General features: G+C 38.7%; 1 protein-coding gene across 3 annotated transcripts in view; it reads left to right on the forward strand.

The window, feature by feature from the left end:
* The window catches only part of unkl (unk like zinc finger), a 125,423-nt gene extending 112,195 nt beyond the window's left edge, over positions 1–13,228 (forward strand). For all 3 annotated transcript variants that reach the window (XM_043711632.1, XM_043711634.1, XM_043711635.1), the window contains 3 exons: positions 818–1,020; positions 6,153–6,410; positions 8,665–13,228. In XM_043711632.1, the coding sequence (XP_043567567.1) occupies positions 818–1,020; positions 6,153–6,410; positions 8,665–8,820 (617 nt within the window). In that variant the 3' untranslated portion in view covers positions 8,821–13,228. The remainder of the gene's footprint in view (positions 1–817; positions 1,021–6,152; positions 6,411–8,664) is intronic.
* Positions 13,229–17,844: the final 4,616 nt, after the last annotated feature.

A 17,844-nucleotide genomic window follows, 5' to 3' on the forward strand; every position in this document is an offset into this window, starting at 1 on the left:
TGGGGGAGGGGATGAAGGTGATAGGTCAGGGAGGAGAGGGTGGAGTGGATAGGTGGAAAAGGAGATAGGCAGGTAGGACAGTCATGAGGACAGTGCTGAGCTGGAAGTTTGGAACTGGGGTGAGGTGGGGGAAGGGGAAATGAGGAAACTGGTGAAGTCCACATTGATGCCCTGGGGTTGAAGTGTTCCGAGGCGGAAGATGAGGCGTTCTTCCTCCAGGCGCCTGGTGGTGAGGGAGCGGCGGTGAAGGAGGCCCAGGACCTCCATGTCCTTGGCAGAGGGGGAGTTGAAATGGTGGACCACAGGGCGGTGTGTTTGATTGGTGCAGGTGTCCCAGAGATGTTCCCTAAAGCACTCTGCTTGATAATTTTGCCCACTGTGCTGTAATTTTTAACCGTTGTGGCAATTTCTACTCTCTTAGATTACCTAAAACGTTTAGAAATGATCAGTTTCAACTTGTCAAAGCTGTGAGCAATCATACTTGGCAAAGTATGCTGCATTTAAGCTGACGTATCCATCCTCTTCCCCAAGTCAAAATCAATGAGAAAACACATTCTGAAAAAATTGAAAAGATAATTTCAGAAAAGATGTATCAAGAACAGGACACGAAAAGTAACTTTAAAGTGAAGAAATGAGGGAAAGAACTTAGATAAACTAATTGAGGCAAAGTGGAATCAGGAACTCTGAACAATTGCTGCCATTTATTTGCTTTAGGACCTGGATTTTGTATGTTGGGCAGTAATAACTGATATGAGAAGCCCATTTTGATCCCCATATTTAATTAGACACTTCTTGTCATCTGTTTTGCATCAATTAGGTTTGAATGGTGTTTCTGGCAGTATCTGGGATCATTTTGTTAGTGGCAATTTCTCTCCGAGCCCATCTCCAGTATTCAGTAGTAGTGCCACAACAACCACTGCTGGCTCCAGCAACAGTGAGCTGGCCAGAGTGCGAAGAGAACTTGAGGAGGCTAAGCGAAAGATCAAACAATGGGAAGATTCATGGCAGCAAGTGAAGCAGGTGAGTGTCAAAGAAATGTATGTGAAATATTAAAAGGTTATAGGTAATAATGGCCCCACTGTGAATATGAGGAATAGTTACTGAAAAACCTATAAATTGTGGATCCACTGAGCTTAAAGAATTTCGATCTGTCCAAATCAAGAAAGCAGAATGAAATTCAGACGCTGTTTAATATCATTTTGGGATTTTTGTGTAAAAGTGTCTTCACCTATAATTGACTGCTTTGTAAGGATGATATAATAGACAAGTGACCTTTTCATTTCCGAGTTAAGTTAAGTTACTGATGATCAATTACTTTTGGAAGTGTACTGGTCCTATTACATATCACCAACTGCACATGACACCCTACTCTGAATCCACTGTAACAAATCATTGCAAGCAAAGGACCATGGCTAAGCAAAAATCCATTCCAACTAACGTGACAGTTACCAAAGAAGTTGATTTTTATCTGATTTTGAACATTTCCAAATGTCTACCATGTACTTGCCATGTAATTGTTTGGCATTCAGCATTATTTCTATCATGCATTGCATGTTGGCTCCCTGGTTCAAGGAGGTCTTGAAATAGCTACAGAGCGGGAAGGTGGAATAGATATTTGTTGTGGTACGTATTACAAATGACATAGGTTTTAAAAAAAAGGGATGAGGTCTTGAAAGCAGAATTTCGGGAGTTGGGATGCACATTGATAAATAGGGTGTTGATGGTAGTGTTCCTCGGATTGGTGCCATGTACCAGTCAGAAGAAATAGCAGGATCTATCAAATGAATACTTGACTGAAGAGATTTGAAGGGGCTGGTTTCAGATTTAAAGAACAGTACAGTAAAGGAACAGGCCCTCCAGCCCTCCAAGCTTTCACCGACACACTTTCCCTTTCATTCTAAAACTAACTTCACTTTCAGGATTTTTACCCCTCTATTCCTTTCCTATTCATGTATTTGTCCAGGTGCTGTTTGAATGCTGCCATTGTGTCTGCTTCCACCAACATCTCTGTCAATGTGTTCCAGGCATTCACCACTCTTTTGTGTGAAAATCTCAGTTCTCTCATATCTCTTAAACTGTTCCAAGTTGGCCTAACTAAAGTTGCAGCATAACTCGTTTACCCTTATGCTCAGTGCCCCTTCCAGTGAAGGCAAGCATGCCATAAGCCTTTCTTTTTTACCACCTTTATCTACCTGTGCTGCCACCTTCAGTGATCCGCAGATCTGTACACCCAGATCCCACGGCATATCAATACTCCTAAGGATTCTGCCCTTCACTGTATAATTTCCACCTGTTTTTGACCATTCAAAATACATCAGCTCACATTTGTCCAGATTAAACTCCATCTGCCATTTATCTGCCCGTGCTTTCAACTGATCTATATCCTGTTGTATCCTCTGACAATCTTCCTCAATATCCACAACTCCACCAATCTTTGTATCGTCCACATACTTATTAATTCAACCAGCTATGTTTTCCTCCAAATCATTTATGTAGATCATGAACAGCAGGCGTCTTCGCACTAATTCCTATGGACCACCGCTATTCACAACCTTCCATTTCGAAAAGTATCCTTCTACCACTGCCTTCTGTCTCCTATGACTAAGCCAGTTCTGCATCCATCTTACCAGCTCACCCCGATACCATGCGACTTCACTTTTTGGACCAGTCTGCCATGAGGGACCTTGTCAAAGGCTTTACTGAAGGGAATTGGGACTGATTCAGGGGGAGGTGGGCCTAGCACAAATAAGATGGGTTACACCTAGGCAGGACCGGGATTGATGTTTTAGAGGTGTATTTTTAAGAGTGAATGGGGAGACGGTGCACGGTGGCACAGTGGTTAGCACTGCTGCCTCGCAGCGCCAGAGACCCGGGTTCAATTCCCGCCTCAGGCGACTGACTGTGTGGAGTTTGCACGTTCTCCCCGTGTCTGCGTGGGTTTCCTCCGGGTGCTCCGGTTTCCTCCCACAGTCTAAAGATGTGCAGGTCAGGTGAATTGGCCATGCTAAATTGTCCGTAGTGTTAGGTAAGGGGTAAATGTAGGGGTAGGGGTGGGTTACGCTTCGGCGGGTCGGTGTGGACTTGTTGGGTCGAAGGGCCTGTTTCCACACTGTAAAGTAATCTAATCTAACCTAAAATGGCAGGGAGGGTAGTTGTCATTGTGTGGAGTCCAAAAAAGGGGAATCAAGGGCAAGAACAAAAGACAGAAAGGGGAATAGGTAAAGAGATAGGTAGAGAAATCAAGAGCCAAGAACAATCAGGTCACAGTGGAAAAATAATGAGAATTGAACAATCAAAAAGACAGGCCTTAAGGCTCTGTGCCTTTATATGCAGATTATTCACAATAAAGTGAATGAATTGATTGCACAAATAGATGGAAGCAGGTATGATATAGTTGGGATTATGGAGACATGACTCGTATCACCAGGGATGGGAACTGAACATTCAGGGTATTCAGGAAAGACGGATGAAAAGAAAAAGGCAGTAGAGCTGCATTGCTGATTATAGAGAAAATTAATGCAGTAGTGAGGAAGGATATTCGCTATGACAATGTGGAATCTGTGTGGGTAGAGCTGAGAAATAACAAGGGGCAAAAAACATTAGTGGGAGTTGTGCATAGAGCCCCCTCAAACTTTAGGGGCATTGTTGGGAATGGCATTGAACAGGAAATTTGAGATGTGCACTTAAGGAAAATCTGTAATAATAGGTGATTTAGCAATTCAAATTAATAATACTATCGAAGAGGAACTCCTGGAGAGTATATGGGATGGCTTTCTAGACCAATACATTGAGGAGCCAACTGGTGAACAGGCCATCACAGACTGGGTATTGTGAAATGAGAAAGAAATAATTGGTAATCGAGTTGTGCGAGGCCCCTTGAGGGTGAGCGACCATAATAGAATTCTTCGTCAAGGTGGAGAGTGAGGTAGTTGATTGTTGAGACCAAGGTCCTGAATCTAAACGGAGCAGACTGTGGTAGTATGAGATGCATGTTCGCTATGATGGATTGGGGAACATTATTTAAAGGAATGATGGTGGAAAAGCAATGGCAAACATTCAAAGGATGCATGGGTGAACTGCAACAATTGTTCTTTCCTGTCTTGCACAAAAATAAAACTGGAAAGGTGGCCAAACAAGGGAAATTAAAGAGAGCATCAGATCCAAGGACGTGGCATACAATGTAGCCAGAGAAAACACAGATCTGAGGAGTGGGAGCAATTTAGAATTCAGCAAAGGAGAGCAAAGGGATTGATTAATAAACAGAAAATAAATTACAAGATTAAGTTTGTAGGGAAGATAAAAACTGACTGTATAAAGGTTTCCATTAGTATTTGAAGACAAAGTTTGGTAAAGATCATGTCGCTGCTTTACAGTCCGAAACAGGGACTTCATAATAGGGAATGAAGCATCGGCTGACCAGCTAAATGCATGCTTTGATTCTGTGCTCACAAGGGAGGAGATAAAATCTCAGGAATGTGGGGAGCACAGGTTTTAGTAAGAGGGAGAAACTGAAGGCGATTAGAAGGGAAATTGGGATTGATGGGCAGTTAATCGCCAACCCAGAGTATATGGTCATCTTCCAAGATTCTGTAAACTCTGAACGGTTCCTACAGATTGGTAGTTAGCTCAAGTTAATTTTATTTAAAAGAGGATTTAGAGAAAACTGGGAATTATAGACCATTCAGTCTATCATCAGTAGTGAGAAAAAGTTTGAGTCCATTACAAAAGATTTAACGGAAAATATTGGCAGGATTGGACAGAGTCAGCATGTGTTTACAAAAGGAAATCATGTTTGACAAATCTAATGGAATTTTTCAACAATGTGACTTGTGGCGTTGATGACAGATGTGGTTTATTTGAACTTGTAGGAAGGTTTTTGACAAAGCCCTGTGTCAGAGTTTAATATGTAAAATTCAACCACATGGAATGGGAGGTCTCGTATTGAAATAGGTAGAAAACTGGTTCACCAATAGGAAACACAGGAGAAATAAACAGGTCTTTTTCTGAATGGCAGACAGCAACCAATGGGGTACTGAAGGGAGCAGTGCAAGGAGCCCAGATATTCGCAATGTATGTCAATGATTTGGATGAGGGAACTGAATGTAATATTGCCAAATTTGCAGATGGCAGAAAGCTGAGTGGGCAGGTGAGCTGCGAGCAGGAAGCAGAAATGCTCCAGTGCAATTTGAAGAAGCCGAGTGAGTGAGCAAATACGTGACGGCTGCAGAATCATGTGGACAAATGTTAGGTTATCCCCTTTGGTAGCAAGAATTAGAGGGCAGCTTATCATCCAAATAACTATAAATTGATAGGGAGATGTACAACGAGACCTGGGCATCCTTGTACACTAGTTGTTGCAAATAAGTATGCAGGTACAGTAGGCAATTAACAAAGTTAAATGGTATGTTGGTCTTCATATCAAGAGGATTTAAGAATAGGAGCAGAGATGTCTTGCTGCAATTATATAGGGCCTGGTCAGACCAGACCTGGAATATTGTGTAGATCAGGTCTCCTTATCTGACAAAAGATGTCCTTGCTGTCCAGCAAGATGCAGCAAAAGTTTACCAACCTAATTTCTGGAATGGGAGACTGATGTTTGAGAAGTTGAATCAGAAGAATCTGGGAGGCGGGGGTGGGGTTTTCATAGAAACCTACAAATTTCTATCAAGATTGGGCAGGATAGATACAGGAAGGATGTTCCCAATGGTCAGAGAGTCCACAGCCAATGCTCTCAGTCTGAGTATGGGAGTAAACCATTTGGACTGAGATGAGAAGTTTCTTCACCAGAGAGTGATGAGCCTGTGTGTTCACCATCACAGAAAACAGTTGAGGCCAATCATTATATGATTTGATGAAGGAGTTGGATATTTTATTTGGTGCTGAAGGGATCTAAGGATGTGGGATATCTGGAACGGGGTATTGTCACTATCAACCATAAACCTAACGAATGGTGGAACAGGGTCATTGGGTCAAATGGCCTACAACTGCTCTTATTTTGTGTGTTTCTATGTATTGGAAATTGATCGTTTGACAAGACTAGGAGTGCATTGTAAGTGGCTGCTTTTTTATTGATTCAGTTGTTGCCGTGTCAGTTTGGAAATGAATTAATTAAATGTTTCTTCCTGTGCACATTTACAATGTTCTGTTATTAGGCATGTGATGCATGGCAGAAGGAAGCTCAAGAGGCCAAAGAGAGAGCAAAAGCAGCGGATACTGATCGGCAAGTAGTATTACAACAAAAGGAAGAAGTGGATAAACAGCTTAAAAAGCTACAGGAGGACTTTGATGCTTTATATCGATCTCCAAATTTTCCCCTTCTAAGAAACTATGGAGATATAGACAAGCTTCCACTACCAAAGCTTCATTCTATACAAAGTCAATTGCGTGCAGATTTGGACCTTGTAGATGGGGTGAGTTGGAAATTGGGTTTTGCATGTAGGAGACAGAAGCAGAGAATTTTTTAAATTTACCATTACCTTCACCCCATTTTAAAGTTTTGTTGCATTCTTCAACTGCGTGTGAACACAGCCTGCTGTAGAATATACCCTATATATACTCAAGAATATTAAAACAACATTTAGTATGGGCTGATGTATAGCAGTTATGTCATACAGTACTAGGCAATGACCATGTCCAAGAAAAAAAATTCTGATCATCTCCCCATGAATTTCAGTGGCATTACTTGCCATTGTTTAATCCTGGCCAACGTCTTGGGGGTTATCATTGCATGGACTAGCTACATAAATACATTTGGCTACAAGACCAGGTCAGAGGCTTGGAATTCTGCAATAACTCACCTTGGAATTCTGCAATAACTTTCCTCAAAACCTGTCTCATTATAAGGTACAAACAGTGTGACAGAATACTCTTCCCTTAACTGGATGAGTGCAGCTGCAACATCACTGGAGAAGCTTGACACTATCCATGTCAAATCAGCTCATTTGATTAGTACCCTACCACCACCCAAGTATTCATTCCCTCCATTAACAGCGCAAAGGCAGCAGTGTGTTCCATGTATAATAGGCACTGTAACACTTCCCAAGCCTCCTGCTACAACACCATCGATAACTTTGTAACTTAAATCACCAAGAAGGACAACAGTAGCATGTGAACAAGACCAAATGCAGGTTCACCTCCAAGTCATACACCATCCCAACTTGAACAATCTCTCAGTTCCTTCAAAGTCATTAGGTCAAAAATCTCAAAATTCCCTCCAGCAATAAACAGGCCTTGTCACCATCATTCACGTTCCAAGAACAAATGACAAACAATCTGGTTTCATCAGTGATCTATACTGAGCCAATTAAATTGACCATTTCAAACCTGAAGTAGAAAAGGAACTCAATCTGGGATTCTTACATTTTCCACTCTATTTACAGTAATTAATAGTATGTGTGCCTTCAGTGATTGAATAACACATTACAATTTACAGTCTTGACATGAAAATCAGCTACAAAAATCAAGTACAAAATGATGCCTGGTTCTACTGTTTAAAATTTTAAAAGTTTGTTAATAGGGTTTGAGCATTATCTACTTGGCCAGTATCTATTACCCATCCTTAATTGCCCTGGAGAAACTGGTGATGAGCTGCTGCCGTAAACCTCTGCAGCCCTTGGAGTTTAGGGACACCCATAGTGCAAGGAAATCCAGAATTTAGACCTAGAGAAAACTCCATTGGTAATACTGATGTGTCTGACCCAGAGAGAAAGCTGCCTTGAGACTGGAAGTTTTATTAACAGCACCTCTGTTATGTGGGCCACCCTTCTCCAGATTAAATTTTCTTATGGCCCCTTTTTTTCTCTCACTGGTCATAAAACTCTTTAGCAGTTATCCACCCAGGTGGTTTGCTGATCATTTAGCTGAAATCAAATGACTTCTTGTAAATGCAGCAATATCGAGTCATCAATCCACCAGATCTGATCAGTGCCAAAGGAGACCCACAGCTGCACGTGAGGCGCCCTTGGTTGTTGATATACAAGTGGCCATAATGCAGGCCTATTCACAGACTTTCATCCTATCACCTGCAGCTTTGACATTGGTCACAAGAGGCTCTGTCTCTGATGACCCTCTGTCTGCCATTTGAAGATCACCTTGAGTAAGCTGGTGGCCTCTGCTCACAGAAAACCTCTCCAGTGACAAGAATATAGAATTGTCATTGGAATATGATTTAATGGTGCCTCCATTGGATAAATTGGCCAGCTGTCTCTGTAGAGTGAGGAGCTGGACAGTTCCTAATCCTTTTCTTTTAAAGTTCCCTGAGGCAGGAATGTATTAGTAAACTATCTTGATAGAGCAATCCCCCTACCTCTTTTTCCTAACATCCCTCAGTCTCTGTGCTGGGAAATTCAGATCTACTACCATGTCATTGTATAGACTATTCATTGAAGGTATCAAAGGTAATCTTGTGTACACAGTGCAAAAACCTTGATTGTGACTTTTAAAACCTAGCTGAAAATGTGTTGCTGGAAAAGCGCAGCAGGTCAGGCAGCATCCAGGGAACAGGAGAATCGACATTTCGGGCATAAGCCCTTCTTCGGGACTTTTAAAACCTAGTCAGGTTGAACTATATGAAAAAGTACTTGAGTACAAATGTTGGGATTGTTACAAATTTGACAAAAGAAATCATTACATGCAGATCACATATTATGTTTCCATTCAAAACAGGTAATTTATCAGCTCCAGTCGAAGAAATGCATTGTATGCCAGGAGCGGGACCGTTCTATTTTACTTCAGCCTTGCCAGCATTATGTCCTCTGTGAGCACTGTGCACCTAACAAAATTGAATGTCCCTATTGCAAAACTAAAGTAATGAATTGGTGATGAATATATTCTAGGTACATGGGACTAGCCTTTTGAAGAACGACTACACTATCCTAACAATTCAAAGCTGTAGTGCCCCCTCATGTTGGAAATATTTTAAATTACGCAGTGAGTATATCCTACCCTACAAAATACAACATTTGTCTGTACTTTTTTCTTAAACTTTTTTTTAATATGTATAAGCTCTTTCCCTTGGGGAAAACTTGCCACATGCATCTTGGTAAACCAGTTTATTAGTGACTTACTCAGTCCATTCTTGAGCACGTTAGCCATACGGTTTACTTTAATCTGACTGACGTGCTTCACAATGTTGCTGCAATTCCATCACTTGCATATGCCCTGTGTTTACAGCTGGTTCCTTACCGCATGCATTCAGAAATAAAATTGAAGTAAACTCAAGGCACTTCAGAATCATGGTGTAGGATCAACTTGCTGTGTATTTCCAATGAATATTGCATGCAGAGCACTGCAGCTTTAGCATTTTTATGTTCTAGTATTTTACATATAAAATTAAAAAGGAAAAAAATTACTAGGTTATGTGAAGAGGTTTAATTTCCTGTAACGCACTTTGTTAACCTGGGTTTTTTTTTGTTTAGAGGTTATAATAAATTGCTTTCAAGCTGCTTTGTAGTTTTTTTTTCCAGAACATGTGATAATATAAAGCTTTGTATGTGTACTGTGAAACCTGTTAATAGATATTTGGTATTCAGATTCTTACTGTTAAATCATAGTACAGTGAATATTGTTAGATTTCCTATTCTAATTAAGTACAATTATAAATATTAGTATTGTGCAACTTGCTAGGATTTTTACATTTTTCAATTTATAAATTAAGTGCAAACTTTTAATGCTTAAAAGAATAACCAGCAGCAATTTCATAATGGCACATAATGCTAATCTGAGCAAACAAGCAGTCCGAAGAAAAGTTTGCTATTTTATATAATAAAATGAACCAGGCTTATTTTTTGTTTCTTCTCTGGAACAAGCTGCGTTGACCAGCATGTGGTTGGAGATTTTTGTAGCTAGTATCATCGAAGTTTTAATGAATATTTTTTCTTCAGTTGGTGCAACTCCTAGCCTTGTAATCATTTAAAATGACAATGTCTAATTTCTGGCCACTGTTACCAAGTGCCTTCTGCCTTGCCTCAACCTAAATTGCAATGACAACTTCTGTCAGACAGGCAAAGGTACTTTGAGAAATCTTTGCACTGATTATATATACACACATATATATTTAAATATATAATTAATGCAAATCTTAGACCAGCTCTCTTACTGTAAAGAAGTTAGGTGCATAAAATTCAGGATGAACTCGTATTGAAAATAGATGTTGAAATTGCCAGTTTCTTGTTCTATCTGATTTAGAATATAGTCAGCACCAGAGAGTGTAACCTGTGCTCTCCCTTTCTTACACTTTTCACTTGACTGAACAGCATAATATGTACAGGTTATGATTAAGAATGAAAAATTGACCTATTACTGTGTTAATTGAAACAATTTATCTTCACTTCTTGTCATTCTGTATCAGAAGTCCATTAATAGCATCACCATCAAAGTGTGGAAGCACCAGTTAGAGATGGAAAGATACCTGCTGTTTAAAGAAACTAGTTTACTTTCAAAAATACAGAAAAAAAAACTGGTTCATTTACATTGAACTGTTTAGAGTGAATGAAACAGTAATAAATCATGTAAGTGCTGTCATCAGCCAATTGGTGCAAATCTGAATGTATCTTAAATTTATAGTGAGCCTCACCATTACAAAGTCCATGTGCAAATGAGGAATATTTCTGATCCTAATTGGAACATTTACTTGATGCAAACAGTATTTGAAATGTTGCATTAGAAGTGTCCATTTAAGCATGGAAATGAATTAATTTCATGAACAGTGCAGTTGCAACAAACCTTAATACTGTGTGTAAACTTGCCCCACACCCACTTCCTTCTGTAGCAGAAACCCAATCTAATCAAGAGCAGAAATTTATTTTTATTAGATCATTTAATCAGAATATGAGCTTATATTTGTTGGATGTTAGAAAACTCTTTCCAAGCTTACATCACCATTGCTATATTCATTGTTGGATTAGTGTGGCCAAATCAAAGTTAATCTGAACTGATTTCCTACTTTAAATGCTTCTTTTCAAACTTGTAATGTCTTAAATTTATAAACACATAATAAAGGTTGGGGCCATTGTTATGTGGAAGTCTAATGTCTATAACTCTGTAGGATGAAGAAGTTAATGCAACGGTTAAGGACCAACTTCACAATGAGTAAAGCATACTGTTATTGTCCAGTACTATAGGGATGCATTCACACTTAATGCAGTAAACTGAGTAATTTATGCTCAAGCTCACTGTGGTAGAGACTGCATTTCACCATAAAAAAGCCAGCATTTTCAGTATGAAATTCTTGTCTTTGGGATGTCAAATCTCTGTTTGCACGTCAATTTTAATAACACAACAAATTGCAAAATGCCTCTGAATAAACATTCTGACTGTGATCTGCACTTAACACAAGAAAATTCTGCACTTTGCTGAAGAGTTATAATGGACTTCTAGACCACATGTTGTCTTTGCCAAAGAACTTCTCTGTATAGCAATTTATTATTATCTGTAGTTTTAACAAGACATGTAAATACTAAACGGTAGCTAGTTATAGGCAGAATTACTGAAACAGTGACCAAAATTAGAAATTTTAATTGTGTTGTGTTCTCAGTAAGGGTAAAGAGATTCCACTTTTTTGTATAAAAATCACGCTTATTACATGAAATGCTCTTTGATCACAGACTGCTAACATTTCTTTAAAAAGAATGTGGAATGTATGAAGTTCTACAGTTATAAAGTACATTGTATTGGGGAAAAATATACAACATAAAAGCAGTCCAGATTTCAAGGTTTACTTCTGTTCAAGGTTATTGTGAAGTAAAATTTTGCTTGGTATTGATTTTTTTAAAATATAGTGGCCATCTGCATCAATGCTCAGTTAAATTGCTTATAAAAATTTTATAGGTTTTTGTTCTATTGAAATTTGTCACATTAATGGTAAGCCTATTACATATTAATGCTTGTGCACTACTGTTGGCATTGAAGAACTGTTAAGAAAACTAGCCCGTTCTTTACTGCATGTACTGTATTCTGCCATATTCATCATGGAATAACATTAGTTTTGAAAAGAAAATCACCATTCACAACTGTGAGCTAGGAAGTGGCCCTATAGGATGATATGCAGCACGAAATGTACATTTGCTAAGTTAATCACAGCTCAACCCTTTACAAAAGCCTGGCAACCCAGCCAGGCATTAGTAATCAATGAAATCTCCGAGTGCAAACTATTGAAATAGAAACAAAACCAAATGTAAATCTGACTGAACGGTTCATTGTCACATCAGAACAAAATTGTCAAAATATAATCAATTCTCAATTTGAGGAAGAACTTGCAATCACTTCTTCCAAGTACTGTTGCTTTAGATCCAAATGCCAAAGTTTTTGAAGTATTTTGCTGAACTTAAAGTCAATTTGTTGGCAAACCTGTTACTCTCCTCCCCCTCCTGTTTGAAAATTGTAGACAATTACTTTTAATAGATCATGAGCTCTTTCGCAATAGTCAGTCAGTCTCAAATCTGTTTAAAATCTCCAGAATTAAAGATCTGCCGCCTGGAAGTCTATTTTTATTGGCCTATGCTTCAAAAGTTGTGCTACCATGAATTGGCTGCATGGGATTTGGCTGTATTCCCATCAGTATTCTGCATGAATCTTCCTGTGGAGGAAAATTTACCTTTTTTGGAGATGTTGTCAGAGCTACAAGCCTCAGTCGTCCTACCTGAATCAAATATTTTTGTTTTTTGAGGGTGTGTTTGCACTGGCACTGTTATTATCACTGCAACAATAAACTTTGTGTGTAAACAGTCAGATTTCTCAGTCTAACTCCTCCAACTTGGGGAAGTCTCAGCTGCTGGAGTTTTCAAATACAGACTGCAGATTCCTTACCACAGTACAAACACAGTCAATACCTGCTTTGAGCTCAAATAACCATTGTGTTTATTGCACCCCTTATAGCAAACAAGTATTCATCTCTCATTCTATCTCAGCTGTTCTGTCTGTCTCTCTTGTTTATATTTATCATGTGACTTTGGAATGGATGGTCAAAATTAGAGGAATGGAGTTTACCACAAACAAATCATTGTGCAAGGGAAGGCATGGTCCCAACGTTGGTTCACTTCTGGCATTTATTTTTATTTATTCTTTTTATTTTTATAGAAGTGGAACAAGACCTTTGCCCCTCCATTGGTGCATTTTTTTTTCAGTTGCTCTAAGTCATTGAATGAATTATTTGGGATTGTGAATGCCCGCACTGTGAGCTTAGTGCTTCACAGTGTCCCACAGGAACATTGCATTTCTGACTGTTGCACTGCTTGGCACCATTTTACTGGCATTCTTGCTCTCTCGTCTCTGCCACGCACACAAACACACACACCTGGATGAATTAAGATACCAGAGCACTTAACTAGAAATTTTCAGTGCATACAAATGGACACAAAAATATCTCAATTAACTACAATTTGGTACAGCTGTTTTCTTCTTGAGCTGCACAGTAAATCAGTATTTTTTCTACGTTTCTCCCATTTATCAAGTTTCCACAATGCTAGTAGTGAAAAGTAAATATACTTATAGATTAAACATAGATTTTATTATCCACATACTGTCTAGTAGACATTAACTGTTAAATATGCACATAATAACTCAAAGAAAATGCTTATTGTAAATGGTGCCAAACCAGTAGGAAAGTGTAAGTGATCAAGATCAGCAAAGAGCATTTTTAAAATAACTTACAAGTGCCAAAACTGCCTTAAAGATCATTCAAACAATTAAATGCCAAATATTTACCCCCACAAATCATTTTACAGAATAATTAGTTGTAGTTCAACAGTATTACAAACATATTTGAAAGGGAAAGAAACCTAAAGATCACTGGGCATTCTTTGTAATGAATTGACAAAACGTCAAGTCCAATCATTCATGATCAGGAAGGTGGTGCGGTTACATGCAGTATGCTAACGAGTGAATTGATGGAATTCCCATAGTGAGTAGCTTGTCATTGCTGTAGAAGTGGAAATTAATCTCTCCCCAGGTGTGTGAAGTTACTGAAGGTGTGTTTGTATACAAACTATTTCCCTCTATGACAGTTAACAAAAGTGTTAGGTTTCTTGTTTCTAGAATGGAACAGAATTCTGCATTAGGAAGAGTTTTAACAGATGTCTCCATCATTACGAGCTCTCTTGAAGCAAGAATTAATGGAGATTTAAAGATCTGGCTGGTGTCGTTTGCCAGGAGAGTTCCACTAACAAACTGATTTTTCACAATTAATGGATGAGCAATACAAAATATTTAGTTAACTATTCCTGATATACTGAATACCACAGCGCCTCTTAACTCCATTGACATTTTTCACCCATGTATTTGGATCTTTGTTCTGCTTCTTTTGTTGAAGTTCAGTGTCATTCTGTTCTTAACTCTGCTGGAGAGCCTGTACTCAGGCACCCTGAGCTCTCAGTGGAGTTACTGCGCTTAGGTGTATGATAAACCTGAATTCTTTTTCAGAGTGACAGTTTGTTGTCAGTGAGTGCTTCAAGGCACAAAAACTGAGATTATATTAGCTAGTGATTCACTACAGAAATAACTTGCTACTGTATACAATCAAGCATTACATTTCTGTGGCTGTCAGTACCAAACTATTTCCTTCATGGATTATAAGGCAAACTTAAATCTGATCAAGCTTATGAACAAAAAATGCTAGACTTCACCAAAGGTCGCATGCAAGAAATTAACTTCTGGCCCTGATCTTTCCACCCAACACTGGTACTGTATTGGGCACATGAGCCTGGACAACTTGTATCTTAAGATTGTGAACCATCAGTAAATTGCAAAGATTTTAGCTTTTGTATTTATTTTACCTCTAACTTTTTACTGCTGGGATTCAGCATGTGATGGTGTGTCATCATTGTCAGAAGGTGAATGTAGTGTAATGCATGATGACCAAGGGTCTGTGATTGAACTTCTTCAAAACACTGACATAAATCATTCTATTAGTGTTAAGATCTTAATAATTTATTTAAAAAATTCTTAATGGGGACTGTTTCTATATGAACACACTTTCAGGTTCTTTATATGCAAGTTCCTCAGCCTCGGAAGAGCAGTGAAACAGGAAGTAAAACTCCTTTCTCAGGGTATAAGGAACAATCTGTAATGGGAGTTTGTGAAGTATTGTATGGATGTTGAGCTGCATTTATTTATCTGTTTTTTTTGGAAGCTCACTGAAAGGGAATAGTGTTACGACTGGGCAACAGTAATGAGGGGCTGTTGGAAGAATTCTGCAGCCAGTTGCTGTGCACATCACTTCAAATGCAACACAAATCCAATATGACTCTGCCCATTTTATCCCATTTATAATCATGTTTGTGTCTTGCAGCATTATTTTATCATGGCATATAAATTTGACTAATTTCAAATTTCATCGCACGGGTAGCATACAGCCAAACCAGTGAATAGTTACTTCAGCCCTGTAATCGAGTACTTCATCCACTGTGTACTCCTAGGAATTTTGACATTCAAGAAAAATCACAGGAGATGCAAGAGTTGAGTGACATTACTGGCAAAAAAAATGTATTACAACAGTAACATATCCCAACTCCGTGTTTTATGTATTGATGTGGAATAGCTCCTATCTTAACTCGTGTTTAAATATAACTGAAATATTGTCTTGATATTAATTTTGTGTGGTCAAAGCAAGACCTTAATTGAATATTATGGGAACTTTTTTCATTTTGTGTATTAATTTATGAAAGCCTGTTGTATGCGGTCTAGGTGAGTGTATACAAACAGAATGGTGATCTGAATGGAATGTTCTTTTAGAAGGTATTTATAAATGCATAATCATTTTACTCTAGTTCATTGTTTAAATTGTTAACACTTAAGATTTTTACACTATAGCATTTATGCAGTGGTTTACAGAATTCATGGAATTATTTTTATTATCAATATGGGAATTAAAATAATTTTTGATCCTCAAACTATTCCATTATATATTGTTTTCCTTTTTCACCAAGACGTCATTTCTTCTCACCTACAGCCCTTTATAACTGAAACTACATCACAACTTTCATCATCTCTTTGAACTGCAATGCTCTGCAATGGTATTGAGGGATTTGACTCCCCCAGTTTTTATGCATTGCTGATTTGTTGGATGTATATATTTAGGGCACTATATGGTTGAATGTTTACAATGGCTTCTCTTTGTGACCAAAGTCAAACACACATTTTCCATACTTTGGCATAAGTTAATAGTTTCATTCAGTCCATCTTGACAGATATGAAAAAGTTAGTTTTACTCTAGTTTTTGTGAATTTGAGATATTTACATCAGAAAGCTATGGCGAGAGTTGCAGCTCCCTCATGGGCCAAGTTTCTGATCTAAAGAATAACGTATTTACATTAAAATACCACTTGCAGCATTTCAAAAAAAAACCTTTCATTCTGATAATTCAGCAAATCAATCTAGCAGTTTGCATTTCGCACATTCACACAATGAAATGAATGAATAGATTCTGTTTTGATCTTGGCTAAGGAACACTTGGAACTGAATTGGGCTGTGTAGAACTTGTCTCCAACCACAAGAGGGCAGCAGGGTTCTGCTACCCGCTGTCTGTAATACAGTAATCTACTCAGTCTTTGAAAGAGCCTTCTAAGTACAGTAGTACCAGTTCTTTTCCTCGGTATTCATGAGAACCAGTCAGCAAGTATTTGTTTAATTCCCTTCTGATGAACATTTTTTTTAATGCCCTTCATATCATTAGCGGTGTTTTTAAAAAAATCCTCATTTTGACTCTGGTGCTTTGCTAATCTGAAATCTGTGTTCTCTTTTTACCAACCTCTATCCCACTGGAAACTTTTGCAAATTTAATGAAGGCTTTAGAGGTAAGGACAATCTCAGCCATAGTTACTTGCCCTCAGCTGAGAACAATGCACCACAAACATTTTTAATGCAAAGTTTCTCTATATTTAAGCCATCTGTCACATTAGAGGTAACCATCTTGCTATAAACGGTCTGTCATTATTTGTGTCACGGGCAGTAGAATGAAGCTTTGGAGAAAGTGATTCAGATTGTGAAAAGCAGGCTCCAACATAATGTCTATTTTGTTTGACAGATTGGAGGTTATCGTTTCACCCAGAGCCATAGACCAGAAATGCAGTTTCGTATTTCATCTGTTGTTAATCAAATATCCCCAAAACTTGCATACAGTAAGCATTGCTAGTTGGCTCGCATTTATTGCCCTTCTTAAGTGAAATGTATAATTTCACATCAGAAGTGAATCTCTGGCAGTTTAAGAGAAAATTCAACCTCTGAGATGCGCAGTTTCTGTTTGAATGTTGTAGGTAGTGCTGGTTCTGCACTCCTGATAGTAGCAACAATCAATCACACTGCCATACGTGTGCTGCAGCCATGAGTCACACACCTCATAAACAGACCCTTTGGCCAACTCATCCATGCAGACCAAGTTTCCCAAACTAACCTAGTCCCACTTGCCTGCATTTGACCCATATCCCTCTAAACGCTTCCTATTCATGTACCTGTTTAAACATCATTTAATTGTAACTGTACCTGCGTCTACCACTACCTCTGACAGTGTGAAAAAGTTGCTCTTCTGGTCCTTTTTAAATCTTTCTCCTTTCACTTTAAAAATATGCCCCCTAATTTTGAACTCTTCCACCTGAGGGAAAAGACCTTTTCTATTCACCTTACCTAGTGCCCCTCATAAACCTCTAGAAGGTCACCCTTTAACCTCTTACGGTTCACTGGAAGAAGTCCCAGCCTATCAGCCTCTCCTTAACTCAAGTCTTGGTAATGTCCTAGTAAAACTTTTCTGAACCCTCTCCAGCTTAATAGTATCCTTCCTACGGCATAGTGACCAGAATTGTACACCGTACTCCAAAAGTGGCCTCACCAACATCCTGGACAACCTCAGTATGACGT

The sequence above is a fragment of the Chiloscyllium plagiosum genome, chromosome 21 (assembly GCF_004010195.1).
Source record: "Chiloscyllium plagiosum isolate BGI_BamShark_2017 chromosome 21, ASM401019v2, whole genome shotgun sequence".
Lineage (NCBI taxonomy): Eukaryota > Metazoa > Chordata > Chondrichthyes > Orectolobiformes > Hemiscylliidae > Chiloscyllium > Chiloscyllium plagiosum.